General features: G+C 31.4%; 2 protein-coding genes across 2 annotated transcripts in view; one reads left to right on the top strand and one right to left on the bottom strand.

Annotated features, from left to right (window-relative positions):
* The first annotated feature begins 6,095 nt into the window (after positions 1 to 6,095).
* On the top strand, positions 6,096 to 11,529 carry LOC149908803 (androgen-dependent TFPI-regulating protein-like). Its single transcript, XM_090101571.1, has 4 exons — positions 6,096 to 6,311; positions 9,652 to 9,792; positions 10,269 to 10,489; positions 10,972 to 11,529. The coding sequence occupies exons 1-4, from the start codon at positions 6,123 to 6,125 to the stop codon at positions 11,156 to 11,158; spliced, it is 738 nt and encodes a 245-aa protein (XP_089957697.1). The 5' UTR covers positions 6,096 to 6,122; the 3' UTR covers positions 11,159 to 11,529.
* Positions 11,530 to 15,007: 3,478 nt separating this feature from the next.
* LOC149908804 (ATP-binding cassette sub-family G member 4) overlaps positions 15,008 to 15,435 on the bottom strand; it is a 35,803-nt gene continuing 35,375 nt past the window's right edge. Inside the window, exon 11 of the mRNA XM_090120373.1 lies at positions 15,008 to 15,239. Within this exon, the coding sequence (XP_089976499.1) occupies positions 15,098 to 15,239 (142 nt within the window). The 3' untranslated portion in view covers positions 15,008 to 15,097. The remainder of the gene's footprint in view (positions 15,240 to 15,435) is intronic.

A 15,435-nucleotide genomic window follows, 5' to 3' on the forward strand; every position in this document is an offset into this window, starting at 1 on the left:
CTGATATAGGTACTCAATATTTAAATTAATTATTTATTTATTCAACCCAGATTTAGTGGGATAAGCAAACGTACAGACGTGTTACTTGATGATGAGCTATGCGAGGAAATAGCTAAGCTTGATATGACTTATGGAAATAAAACAAAGACAAAGCAAAGATAAAATTGGCGCTAATTTTCTTCGTAAATTTTCCTACTAGGTGGCGCATTATTGGTAATTTTTAAATAGACTATATTATCTTCTACTGTAATATCGCGGATAGTTTGTTCTGGTTTTGTTATTATTTTAATGATTAAAGTTAATAGAAAGGCTTTTTTATTCTACGAAAAATTTATAGAATCATAGGTATGTGTGAATGGTAATTGTTCCTTATTTATGATGATGATACCTACTACAGTAATTCAAATCATGTGTATTTTCTATAAATTAATCGTCTGATTTAATTTTCAATAGAATTTCTTTAACAATATGGATATGAAGCTGATAAGCACTTAGCCTCGCTTCATCGTGTAACCTCGGCAAGGGGCTATCGTGGCGAGTTGCGTACATAAGTAATTACATTTAAATGTATAACAATAATTTATAGAATTGTTTACAGCTTCCAAGAAACCCATTTTGTTGATAACTATCTTTTTAGTAATATTATTTTCCTGAACATAGAGAAATAATATCTATTATTCCTACAGAATTAATTTCCTACTTCGGTTCTACATAGCCCGTAGAACCGATGGCCGTTGGGGCAGAAAGGTTCTCGAATGGAGACCACGTACAGGACGACGCAGCGTAGGACGGCCTCAAACAAGATGGACAGACGACCTGATCAAGGTGGCGGGGAGCCGCTGGATGCAGGCCGCTGGTGATCGGCCGTTCTGGAAGTCTTTGGGGGAGGCCTATGTCCAACAGTGGACGTCCAATGGCTGACGACGAATTCCTACAGAATGTTGAACAACAGCTTTCGTAGTCATAGTCAACTTAGGTATGCCAAAAATGAAAAGTTAATTTAACCTGATAAAGAAATTGTCGTAAGTTGCAGTGATTTCTATTTATTTTCATCGAACTTTTTTTTTTACAATCACTCAACACACTCAAGGAATATTTTTATGAAATCGGTCTTGTAGTTTCTGAAATTTGCGAATTCAATCAACAAAACAAAGTAGTTCAGGATCCACCGCCCATTTTCGCACTTGATTATCTACTATCAACCTAATTTTCCGTGAGTAGCTTTATTTTGATGAGACGCCCAATAATTTCTTGTAACACTTGGATTGTGGTAGCTAACAGAGGTAACAAGGATAAAATGTTTTTATTTGATGGTTCTCAAATATTTATTACCAGAACTGATTTTTTTTTGTTGAATCTCAATATAAATTAAGTAGTTACTTATAATAATCTAAATTATTCGAAAAAATATTTGTCCTACAAAATCTATGGTTTGATCAAAGAGTCCCCTCTTTCCAATGTGTATCGATAACGAGGTCATCATAAATGATTACTTACCAGCTGATTTAGTTATTACACAAACAGCTGTTAATTAATAATGGTACTTGGTAGAGAAAACATTTTGCAGCAGTCCATACTACAACTACATTGTGAGTTGTGAGGAGTCATTTGATTTAGGTATACAAAGATGCATTGCCTAATTAGCTGTTTTATAGTCATTGTTCAATCATAATGCTATCTCCCGTTTCAATTGAGACAATATTGAGGAATTTACGATCACTTATGTGTCAACAATTCAATCGTACGAGTCATGCATGTAAGAACATACGGTCAATCAAATAAATCAGTTATCCTCCTTAGAACATTTTGTGCGAGATAGCGCTCGGACTTTGTATAATTACGTTCTTAAGTCATTGTCCTGCATTGTTTTGATAAAAACTGCTGTTGTGGGTTGGGTCGAGTAAATAAATAAGATAAGAACGATGTTAAGTGGGGGGCTTGTTCTCTATTGTAATTTGCATTTGTTTTTAACGGTAAAGAGTACCTAAATGGGGGCCTGTATGTCACGACTCACGAGTACGGTCTTATATAGTAATTTACTATCTAGTTGTCGAAGTCCAGAGAAATTTAAATGTATTGCGTGTTAAAATGTTTACTGTGAGCATATTGATCGGGTGTGACCAGCAGCGTCATGTGTAATTGCGGATGTTTTCAGAACTACGATAGGGATAATGTTATATTTTTTTAATCTTATTGCCGTCTGCTTACTTCTTATAGATAATAGGAAGGTTAGAAAGGATCATCATCCTGGATGATGTTTTAGTAAACTCATTATCAAATTGGACAGCTATTTACAAAAACTTAGTTAGGCGGGCGGGACCGCCCCGATCGTTATGTATTATTATTATTATTTTTTGTTATTCTTAACCAAAATGGGAATATTGTGTGATATTTATAATTTATTTTACTACCTATTTTTTTGGAAAAAAATGAATCGTTCCCTCTCTACGGTTCATAAAACAACACAATTATTGCTTTAACAAAAACATCTTATATGGTACCTGCGTCCTGCGTAGCACACGTTGATCAACACCATGAATCATCATAAAGTTTGTATCGTCGTAGTTAATACATTGTAATTTTTGGAGAGTAAATAGGTATACAAAAAGTGATTTTCTCACTCTGCAGGGCGACAAAGACACTCACCAGGGGCTGTATTATGACCTCTTATTTCCAGTCAGTTTACGCCGTGAATTGAACTGACTGGACAATTATACCATATAGGTACGTCAGTAGGTATTATACCATAATTAACCATGGCTGGATATTGCGACCATAATATGATATGAATTTGACAGTCAGTTCAATTCACAACGTAAACTGTCTGGAAATAAGAGTTCATATATACGGCCCCAGGTGGAAAAACGATGTACCTACACACAGCCCGCCGGTGCTGGAAATCACTTAGGGAGGTCTTTGTTCAGCAGTTGAGCAGTGCACGCCTCACGGCTGAAACGACGTCGAAGGGATATTACTTATACGTTGGTGCTTGTGAAAGGAAATGAAGAATATATTATTAATGTTGTCTTCTCGAAATCTAATTCCAGAAATATACTTTTACCCAGCATCCATATTTAGCACGTGTATTAAGTAATTGTAACCATTATGATAAATAATATCCGTCTAGAGATCCGATATTATCATTATTAGAGCTAACTATGGTTCAAATTGATGACCTATTTGTGAATTGATAAGGTTTGTTTTGAAATGAGGAGACAGATTGACGCAAAGGAACACGAGGGTAGCTGTGGTGTGCAGCATGATCAAACGCTGTTTACCGAAGATGTGTGATTCAGAAGTGTTTACCGATTAGAACTAATTAAAACTCGATTAATCCACTAATGGGAAAGGAAAGTACCTAGTTATTGTGTCTACTTGAGATTGTGATAGTATTTTCATATCTATCATACTAATATAATAAATGCAAAGGTTTGTATGTTTGTTTGTTAGGTACTACTTCACGAAAAACTGCTGAACCGATTTTGAACCGAAATTGACTACGCGTTCTAAGCTGCGGGCGAAAAGCTAGTTTTCATACATATTTCTTATATATAAAAATGAATCCCAAAATGTGTTGGTAAGCGCATAACTTGAGAACGGCTGAACCGATTTCGATAATTCTTTTTTTATTATATTCCTTGAAGTACGAGGATGGTTCTTATGTAGAGAAAACGTAAACATGTACCACGGGCGAAGCCGGGGCGGACCGCTAGTTATAAATAAAGTCAGATGAATTAAAACCTAATAAGCTCTCCTTCTACTTACTATATACTTCTGCTGTTACAAACCTGATGATGATTTAAATAATAATAATATAATTTTATAGCGTTCAAATAGCTTTGTAGTTAAATGATATTTTTTTTTAATAATGTTTACTTCCACATTTGAATTAGCCAGGTTTCGACGACAACAGGGTGACGCAACGCCTTGCCTCCCGGCCACCCATGAAATCACCAGCAATCTAATTTCTTTTACTCTTTTGGTTCTATATTTATGGACTGCAACAAAACATCTAATGATGGATTGATGTTTGCTGCACTTTCGCCACTGAACAGATTTTGATGATATTTGTCAATGTTGTAATGTAACTTGTAGTTTCGGTACCAGAATAAATGATTTTTAGCATATTAGCTATGTAAATGGCAAAGACATCAGTAAGTCAAATTGCTCTTATGTTAATTAAGGCGCTTCTATTTTCAATATTTCTGTGGTATACTAAACGCGGAAAGAATAAAATAAATTGTATTAAACTATGTTGTAACTAAAAACTAGACCTATTTTGCTACTACCTATAAAGTCTATACCTTCTGAAAAGTGTTGAGAATAAAATCAACTTTTCCAAGTGAAGTTTTCAGAAAATGATATGTTTTTTCGTTTCTGCTGTCGACTCCATCATACAATTTTGTTTATATAAATTGGTATTTCGTTCGATACTCCTGTAAATTTTTTTCCTACTTCATAATTTTCTTTTATCCTTTTGTGCCCTAAAAAATGATGCAAATATTGATTACAACTTTGTAAGTGAAGTATTGAAATATTAGATAACCTATAGATGACTTTTACGATTACGCTTTTGATCATTAATCATAGTTTAGTTAATAATATTACGTGTATCTGAAATCCTATCGGATTTATATTTGAACAAGCTGGTCCATGCAACTTTGTCTGTTCTGAAATATTTGTTTTTCCGTTTTTGCAACATTTTTCTCTAACGCTCTGCTCCTATTGGCCGCATCTCGTTGTATAGACGTTAGCTACTATTAAATTATTCTGTGGTATAGCGTTTAGCTTTTCACGATAGTCTAATCAATACAAATTTCACTTGAATTAGTAGTTCCTAAGATAAGTGCTCCATAAAACCAATAGTCAGTTTTTTTATAACTATTAAAAATACCAATACCAAATACTGTTTCCAGATTGCAGAACTTTAAGGTTCTTTAAATGCAATCTTATAACCTTCTTATAGATAGAGACACCGATAGAGTCTTTGCAGTGTCTCTTCTACAAAAAGTTGGAACAGGAACAAGACATAAATATATTATGATATAAAATAATATGATAGTTGCATTTATGACTATAAAAAATGCGGAATTTTGTTATTAGGTACTATACATATCTATATATTTCTTTATAACTAATAAATCGCTATAATTTGTTTATGTATCAAATTATTACGATCACAAACCAATGCTTTATGAATACCATTTGCAAAATTCCTGTAAGAATTGTAAGAATCCTGTCATTTTCAGAGCGGTATGAGACCGATACAAATTAATGCAATAAATTAAATGTAGTAAAAAATCGAAAAATCATCAAAGAGCTTGTATAAGTTTGGTCCCATTTATTTTATTATTTTTTTTTTGAAGTGAAAACTTCTTTAGCGGCGTTGGGTATAAAATCTTAAACTCGACACGTGACCTGATCGAAAAAGCGAACACGGATGGATATCAAACATGCTCAAGTTTTCACTTCTGCCGGCACTCCTGGAGTGCAACCCGTCTTTTTTTTTACATAATAATGATACTTACGACGAAAATAAAATAAAGATAAAAAATAATAATTTGAAAATGATTCACTCCTTAGCCTAGTTTTACACTTTTTAACACTACTGTGCTGTAGGTAGAATTGTAATGATAGAGATATTAACAAGACCATAAAAATATGTTATTCATATTATTAGTAATGTTGTTTTGATTTCAGTAGTGTCGGAAAATTTTATAAAAATAGATATACTTACCTATCGATCTACTTTTATGTTTTTATTTAATCTATATAGATCACAAAACCAGCTTAAATGGATTATGTTTTCAGTCTATTTTAATTTAGAAATGATAAGTAAAGTTAGATTAAGCTCAAGGTAAAACTGTTAAGACGCTTGTAGCACTACTAGATGATGTTTTAGGGTGAAGCTCAAACTCAAAACTTCTGCACATAACAGAACTTCACATATATCAAGGTCAACCTGCCGAAGAATCTTATTTATCTTTTATCATTTCCTTCCTTTACATTGAACTAGCGCTATCAATTGTTCGCTATCAAAACCACGGGACGAGCGCTGACCTATTGCAATTGTTTCATTAATGACCGAACCTCCGTAGAATTCAGTAGTCACTAGTGCAAACATGTACATTGACATTATTAAAAGCAGTAAGTGTCTGCTCAAGGCAAGGCTATGGTACTACAGTGTAGCGTTTGCGCATTTGTTCTATGCTGCTATAGTTCTGTTGAGTATAGATATGTCCCAGGATAAAGATCCAGCTGTGAGTGCTTATATTTACATCAGGTGGCGGCTCTTGACCTCCTGGTTTAATGTGAGTAGAAACAACCTTTTGAATTGTATGCGCATAAATGAATGTATGGACTTTGAATATGGAGCAGTTTAAAATTAATGTCTTTGATTGTGTGTGTACTATGACATCGTCTTCATTATTATCCGAGAGGTACATCACACATGAATATGTGTTTGTTTTAAAAATAACATTAAAGAACAATAGGAATAATAGTTTAATAAAGTACCTATTCACGCTTATCTTAAAATAAATATAAACAAAATAAATAAGGAAGGGATCTGAAAAACAGAATAGAGTTCACAAGATAAGTACAGTTAAGAAAGTTATAAATTAAAATATTAAACAAATAACTCATTTCTGATGTATTCAACATTCTCATGATCATCATCAAACTATAATAACCTAAATAAATTTAAATAAAACTCGCATAGGATTTTTTTTACTTGTGCTACATACTTACCTAAGTAGTTACCTATTCATTAAAAAAAACTCTACATGTTTAAATGTCATCAAACTCTCGTAATATTTTCACATTTACATGGTACTGAAAACTAGACGACGACAACATTATTGTTACAATACCACAGAATACACTTAAACATCTCGCTTTTTTAGTGTTGAAAATAGTAGAGAAAATCATAATATTATACGAATTTTAAATAGAAACAGGTTGCATTAATGACTTAATTTCGCATGTACCAAAAATTTTGTACATGTGAAATTGTACCAAATATTCTTCTACTCTTGTATTCTTCTACGTTTAAAATAATTAAAAATTTTCATAGCATCCTACAGTTTTTCACACATTTAGATTAGAAATGTAAGTAATTTGTCCGAAATAAGTCCTTCATACCACTTGAGCGAAGTCTTATTAAATATTTTATTATTTTGTCACCCAGGCAAAATTTATCTATAGATGATTCTGAAAGAGACATATCCTTGAAGAATACATAAACATATACTTACGTAACAACGTACTTAATTTATATTATTAAGACAATACACGTTGTTAGGAATAATCAAGGTGACGCAGTGATCTACGATAATTTAAACCGTTCGCGATCAATTAAAACACATCACGTTTCTTATTGTTTACCAACTTAAAAATGTGTGGAGGCCTAAACACTGGGGACCTTAAAATCTGAACCATTAGTGTACTGTGTATGTAGAAAATTTCGTACATTTGTTTACGTGAACTACGTTATTTTGAACGACTTGAGTTCCATTGCAGACAGAAGAAATGTAATAAAAACACTTCACATTCAAAAGTAAAACTATCCAATAGTCAATACATTACAAAGTCAGTTCTGAAATATTTTAAATTAATATTTGCTCTATTCATAGATCAATAAAATTCACGATTCCCGTCTCAATAATTACGGATGCCTCTCCCTGTATTTTTATTGATCTGAAATTATAAAAATAGTAATTTACAGGCGTAGGCCAAGCGCCTACGGAATCGTACAAATCGATCTCAAACACATTTGAAATTACATTTTATGAAAGAGAATTCTCTACTGTTTGAATAAAATAATTGCTGCTTACTGCTACCTACTCAATACCTACTCAATGTCATCAATGTTTTCAGTTCTTTGTAATCAGACAATATCAATAAATTATCAATTATGTTGCACATAATGCATAATTATGCATCGGACAATGAACTTATGATAAGAACTACCTACAAAATAATAAAAAAATATTTGCACTGAGAGGAAATTATCATAATGATAAGAACCCCGTTAAACATTAATGGGAATTGGGAATATGTCGCATAATTTCATGATTGCCATAATATATGATTTAAAGTTTAACATTTCTTAACATATGTCGGTATGTAAGCTGAACAGTCAAACACTTGCAGATTTTTTTGTGTTTTGTTTTTGGTAACGGGGATGAAATCTTCGATAGATCTTTTGGGGGGAACAGTAGAGTTCAAATCCAAAGCTAGTATCGGAAACCCGGTTTTTAGGGATTTCCTTTGGAACGCACTAGAGTTAAGTTATACTATTGTATAGGTAATCTTTTCTAATTTAAGAGTAACTTTTTGTCTTGTCAACATTCCTTCAAACAATGAAACAAAAATTATCATTGATTCGATGATCCTACGGCCTATCTAACTACATACCTACTTGTAATGCAAACGTCATGATGCCTGCAAGGACATCAGTGGTCACTACTCACTATGCCAAATAAGTATACTAAGGATAATGCCAATGTGTCGAAATAAACAAATATGTACCGAAATTGACGAACGGCAAATGAAAGAAAAAAAATATCGAAGAAAAGTTAGGAACAAATCTCACTTAAATAAATATGAAGTATAAAAAGCTAATATCATTTTTTTAAATATATTTAGTTAATATTTTTAACTTATCATTTGACCATATCTTTAAAACATTACCTATAGAGTTATTATTAATAAAATTTACACGCACGTGTGATGTTACCGATTTCTTTATTGTTTGGATTTATTGTATTTCTGTGGAAGTGCATGCGAAATAAAGATAATTGTTTATTTTATTGTGTAGATAACCTTGAACACATAAATAAATTGACCAATAACCTTGAAATTTTGTAGGGAAATCGAGAATATTATTATCTAAAAAATAACGAAATTATTAAATCTAAAACTTTTGATAAAAATTAACTACAGTTTAATAAATATGTAAAACAAAATAATCTACAAGGTTCATAAGTACATCACTTTATCTTTTTATTACAAAACTAGCGGTCCGCCCCGGCTTCGCCCGTGGTACATATGAAAAATAGATGTTGGCCGATTCTCAGACTTACCCGATATGCACAGAAAATTTCATGAGAATCGGTCCACCCGTTTCGGAGGAGTATGCAGACTAACATTGTGACACGAGAATTTTATATATAAGAGATATCTAATGATATAAAAATGACATAATAATAAAAGGAATACATTCATATTATAAAATCGAATCGCAAATGTGTTGCTAAGCGCAAAACTCAAGAACGGCTCTACCAATTCGGCTAATTTTATTTTAACGTTTTCTTTAATTCACAAGTAAGGTTCTTATAGAGAAAAAAAAACGTTAAGGGGTCAATAGGGCAAGATGACGTCTGTCGGGCATTTAGTTATTAATACATATTTATTTCTTTTTTACACGCTTTATATTAGCTTCACCTGTATGTTTGTATGTTTGTAACCGACTTCTTTGGGCGCGATTTTGACCCACTTTAAACGGCCAGATTTCGTTCAAACTTTGTAGATTTATTGAGGACCGATGACAATACACTAATTTGATAAAATTTTCTATTTTTTAGTTCGGTTTTCTATAAAAAGCGTGTTTTTTAGTTTTTTTAAACTACATATTATTATTTCTTTCAGTTATTGACTCTATGTTACTTCCCCATGTGTATTTACTGCGACTGGATGGAGTTAAATGGCCGTGGTGATGAGAAACCTGTAATACGTTTGAGGCAAATCAAAGAGGTTCTCTTTACAAGCATTATATTTCCTACCACTATGGTGAGTATAACCAGATTTTTTTATTTATAACGAAAAAAATTTGCTATGAATCGAGAACTTCCATTCTTGAAAAATTTCTGTAATATAAGTAGGTATTGGATATGTGAAGAGGTTCTGTTAAAATATACAGTTATTTGTTCTATATCATTCTTAAAAATTAACGTGATTTCTTAATGATATTTCAAAAAATAAATTAGTTGAAAAGTGTTTCTACTGCAGATACTACTTTATATCATCTATATAGCTTTATTATTTCTTTATTAAAGACTATAGTTATGCTCCGCGCTATATAATATAGCGTACCTATAACCTTCCTCGATAAATGGGCCATTTAATACCGAAAGAATTTTTCAAATCGGACCTAGTTCCTGAGATTAGTGCGTTCAAACAAATAAACAAACTCTTCAGCTTTATTATATTATGAAGTATAGATTTTAAAGTTTAATTTTTATTTAGTATTGAATTTTTTTCTCCAGTACTGTGACATCCTATTCTGGCGAGTATGGCAAAAGGACCCGAGTCTGATAGCACCAGTGAGGATATTCGATTACCTTCCCTACTGGACGCATCACTCCCTGCACTCCTTCTCTGGTGTGACTGTCTTCATAGATTTATTGATTGTGCCAAGGAAGAGGCCTGCTAGTCTCTTACCAGGCATGTTGGTTACTACAGCGTTCGTGACTGTTTATGCAAGCATGTAAGTTGGTTTTAAACTGATGTATAAGTCGCAGACAAATTGTGTGTTGGTGAAATAACGACTCTGTTTATAAACGAAATTTTGCAATTTGTCTGCGACATAATATATATTATTTATACCTATATAATGATCTTAGCGTGATGATATATATAAGCCTCTATAGCCTTCGACGATAAATGGGCTATCTAACACCGAAATAATTTTTAAAATCGCACCTATAGTTCCTGAGATTAAACAAACAAATGGGGGCGTTCAAACAAACAAATAAACCCTTCAGCTTTATAATATATAATATATAGCACAGACTAAATATTAGTATAGATATGTTTACTGGTAAGATAGTCATCCATTGAAAATGTATCTAAGAGATTTATGACGGAGATAATTATTATACCTACGTTTAGTTTTTATTCTAATTTTCTATATTTTTCGCTCTTTTTTCCTTAATGTACTATTTTACAATATCTTTTTATCTGTTACAGGGTGGCCATAACCTATGCAAATGGTGTTGCCGTGTATTCCGTGCTGAACGTTTTCGACAGTTTCAAAATCACACTTCTTATGATAATGTCGTATTTAGAACATTATTTTTACTACACGCTTCAATGGTGCATTGTTGATTTAGTATGGAAAAACAGGGTCGATACAGAAAAAATACATACTAATTAAAACGAAAACTAGTCAAAAATTAAGAATACTCATTTATCTGTTTTGGTAGATCGGGAAAGTGTAGAGCCTAAATAGAAATCTGCAAAAACATGTTCATCTACCAACGACAGAAATGAAGGATATTATTTTATGTTTCCCAATCATAATACAAATGTATACTTATGTTTGGGATAAATTAAGATTGTCGTTCGTTTAAAATGGATTAATTCAAATGGATAAATTCTTCAGGTCAAAAATAATTGCTTATACTGTGTTAGGTGACCCTTTAATCAGAACTACAATGTATTTAAATATGTCATTCAATACATAACAGTAGAGTATTATACATAAATAATGTAAACAAGATAAAATTATAGTAATAAATTCATTGAGGTATTATTACTACGTATAGAGAGGACACCAATTACAAATACATAGTGTAGTAGCGATGCTCTCTCTAAATAAATTAGATTAGTTAGTACTGTGATATAATTATCTTAAGAATTATAAAAGTGTCAGTATATTATATTATAACTTATAAGGAATAGTTGAAAATCTGTATAATATTATGTAGTTTCAAATTATTGTATTATAGTACCTATATAGGTTAATATATATAATACTTTTTGTTATTATAATTATAGAACAAATTTTATTATAATTTTATAAGATTTTCCTTACTTTAACTTTTAAAATAGGTAAGTACCTAACTACCTAGGTTTAAAAATATTCAGAAAAAATACCAAATATGTACTATAAAGGAAGAGAAAAAACGAATGATCTGTTGGTAATCAAATGAGTAACTGTGAATGGCCTTACAATAGTGATGTAATTGACAACTGTTAATAAAGTATTAAGCTTAAAACGTGTTTTTTATTTTATTTAAAATGATATCGAATGAAATCTGTATTCATTATATTAAGGGTATTTCCACCAATAATGGGCGAGGGTCTGTAGCGAGGAATGTGTTTGTAACCAATAGTATCGCTTCAAACGATTCAAACTTCAAACTAAATGAAGCTATACAATATACATGCTTCCTATACATCCTCGCGCATTATTGGTGAGAAAGCACCCTTAGCCCATGATGAGTTTTAGAAGCTTCATAGATTTTAGTTTGAAATCTGTACCTAGACACCTGTCCTAATTATTGCTATAAGTTGTTCTGTATTGAAATAGTAGGTAAGACAGTCATTGTGTGATTATACATGGATTATTCAGTGACTATGTAAAGGTGCTCGTAAACGGGCTAGTTTCTTGACAATTTCTTGCTGCAATAGTATAGCTGCCAAGTTGCCGATTATATCTCTCAACACAGTGCAACTTTTGCTGCAATATTGCTGTGTAGCCCGGAGATGCATTATAGTCGAGAGATATATTGGTCGATAAAAATTGCCAGCAGCATTTTTATTGCCCGTTTACAGGCATCTTTATCCGTAATCAAATATATTATCCATCAAATATATTATGTCGTCATTTTTCAATAAATCGTAACCTTCAGAAATTATCACGACTACTAGTGCTTCATTTGACTTATGGGTTATCATTTAACCTAGTAGTTAACTATTGTTTAAATACTACCTAAATAACTTTAACAGTAAAACAAATGGATTGTTTTGTTACAACATTACGACATAATAGCTAATTTAGTTAAATTTGTTAGCAGTACTAGCTTGCTACTAGTTATTAAGCGCGCCACACACGGTGAAGATACTATAATATTTTATGTTAAGATTCTCTAATATAAAATATTACAATATCTTAAGGTATCTAGGATGGCGGTTCTACAGGGGTCTTAGTACGCAATGACAAAAAGAAAAATGACGGTCAGCACGCTGATACCGGATACCTTAAGATATTGTTATATTTTATATTAGAGAATCTTAACATAAAATATTATTATAGTATCTTCACCGTGTGTGACGCGCTTTATTCTGTGGCAGTACTTATAGGTATGCGGTTGTAAGTTAAAAAAACATTATTGATATTTCAAATTACCTATTTTTACGAATATTATCTACTTTTTGTAAAATCTAAAAACAATAAAAAAACTGACCGCCCGCGGCTTCGGCAAAGAAAAACCCGCATAGTTCCCGTTCCCGTGGGATTTCCGGGATGAAACCTATTCTATGTGTTAATACAAGTTCCTCTATATGTATGTGCTAAATTTAATTGTAATCTGTTCAGTAGTATTTGCGTGAAAGAGTAACAAACACACACACACACACGCACATCCTCACAAACACATGTAGGATAGGAATTATAGATAGCTACTTATAGAAACTTAAATCTTCAGAGGAAAAAATAAAATAACAATTTATTTTTTGTCTTTATTAAAATATTTACAATATCACCGTATAAAAAATGTATTCTAATGCGAATAATATAACAATCTGCCAAATTAATAATACATTAAAATGCTACAAATCAATATATAAACAATCTTACATTAAATAGTTGAGCAAAATCTTTGTACTAACATAATATACAATTACATAATAATATAATGATACTATCAAAATACTTCCCTTTATTTTTAGTCCAAATAAAATAATCCTAAGAAACTAAAATAGAAAATAATTCCTTGAATTATTTTTCCTTCTAATATATTTTTGGACCCAAACTAATGTATGAAACATAAATATACAGTATCTATTAAAAATACAAAATAAAGGCATGATTTGATATTCCAATAATAATCAGTTTAAAATGTTAAATGATTGATCTAAATGAGAATTTTAAATATTTTTACTTAATTAAGTATATTAAAACTAAAATAACACAAATAATTGTGTACACTCAACCCTACGACACCCGTAGGTACATAATATACTAAAATATATTGTTTGGAATAAGTACCTAATAGTAATTTATCAACAAAACTATAAACATGCTAGATGACACAAAAATCTCACATTCATTGATTAAACTGGGGTATTTTATTATTATTTACTGAAAACTAAAATTAATTTTCTTTTTGAAATTAATATTTTCTGCAAAATTTTGTATAATATAGCGATTACCCATTTGCTATCACAATAAATTCATGGCTCAAAATTATTATTTATGAATTATGACCCAAAAATAATGATAATAATTAATAAAACATGGCTACCCTGTTGTTATACACATTTATGTACCTATATTTTTTCCATTCGCCTTCTCAAAGACTCTAGTTAAAATTTCTGAACTACGTTTCATCTATAAGTAAATGTAACGAGTAAAATAAAATAGAAAGTACTCCTTTTAACCATCATTAAATATTGTATTAATATTATATATCACATAAAAAATATGTATTTATCGCTACCGAGAATATTTATCTAAATAATTACTACTAATGACTATCCTTTCAACACTTTCGTCAACTAAAGAAAAAGGCAAGTAAATTACACTAGAATAACATTTTTATGTTTTACCTATTGGTCCCTTATCCAGAATATTTTGTCAAGATTACATAAAGTTAGAAAGTAAGGTTAGTAAATGAGTACATATTTGTAACACAGCCTAAAATGGCAGTTATCTGTTAAGTAAACAATTTTGAAAATATATTTGATGTCGAAAATATTTTTTTTTGTGTACTTCAAATGTGGAAACTTTCCGCTTATTCTAATAGGTACGAATGTATTAAAGCTTGTCTATACAATCAGCGTATTATGACCGTCAGGATGAGTCTTTGTAAAATAAAAATTGATTTTGAATAAAAAAAGTTTAACATGAAGTAAGTACCCATCTTATTATCCCAGATTGGAAAACAAACTGAATTCAAAGACGCGTTTTCAAACAATAACAACTACTTCACCACTTGAAAGCGTCTCTGCTCAACTCTTTTACACTTTTTTCCCTGTATTTTAGTACTTTCTTCATTGAAACTGACTGAAACGCTAGCCAGAACATCTCCAGAAGTTGCGAAACCTATGCAAATGATCAAAGACTCATCCTAACGATAATTTCGATAATCTATCGGACAGCATTAAGTTTCCACTTGAGCAGGAAGAAAGCGACAGTCCTCAAGAGGAACAGAGTGACGGTCAGCACGAGGACATCCCACCAGAACATATTAGGATTCATGGCTATGTCTTTCAGGAATACTTTGGGGTGCCTGAAAAATAATAATTCATTAATTTAATTAAAATTTTGTTAAAAGAACATTAGGTTATCCCTATAGGATGGAGGTCACATAATTTACATTCCCGTCAGCGCTTTTCTACTCTTTTTTTCTTTCTATTCCTACTGTGTAGTTGGTACAAATAATATCACTATAGTATACTACACTATATGAATTTTCATTCAAAGAT

The sequence above is a fragment of the Colias eurytheme genome, chromosome 4 (assembly GCF_061535395.1).
Source record: "Colias eurytheme isolate Ceu_HAF_F1 chromosome 4, ilColEury1 Martin Lab GWU primary, whole genome shotgun sequence".
Classification (NCBI taxonomy): Eukaryota; Metazoa; Arthropoda; class Insecta; order Lepidoptera; family Pieridae; genus Colias; species Colias eurytheme.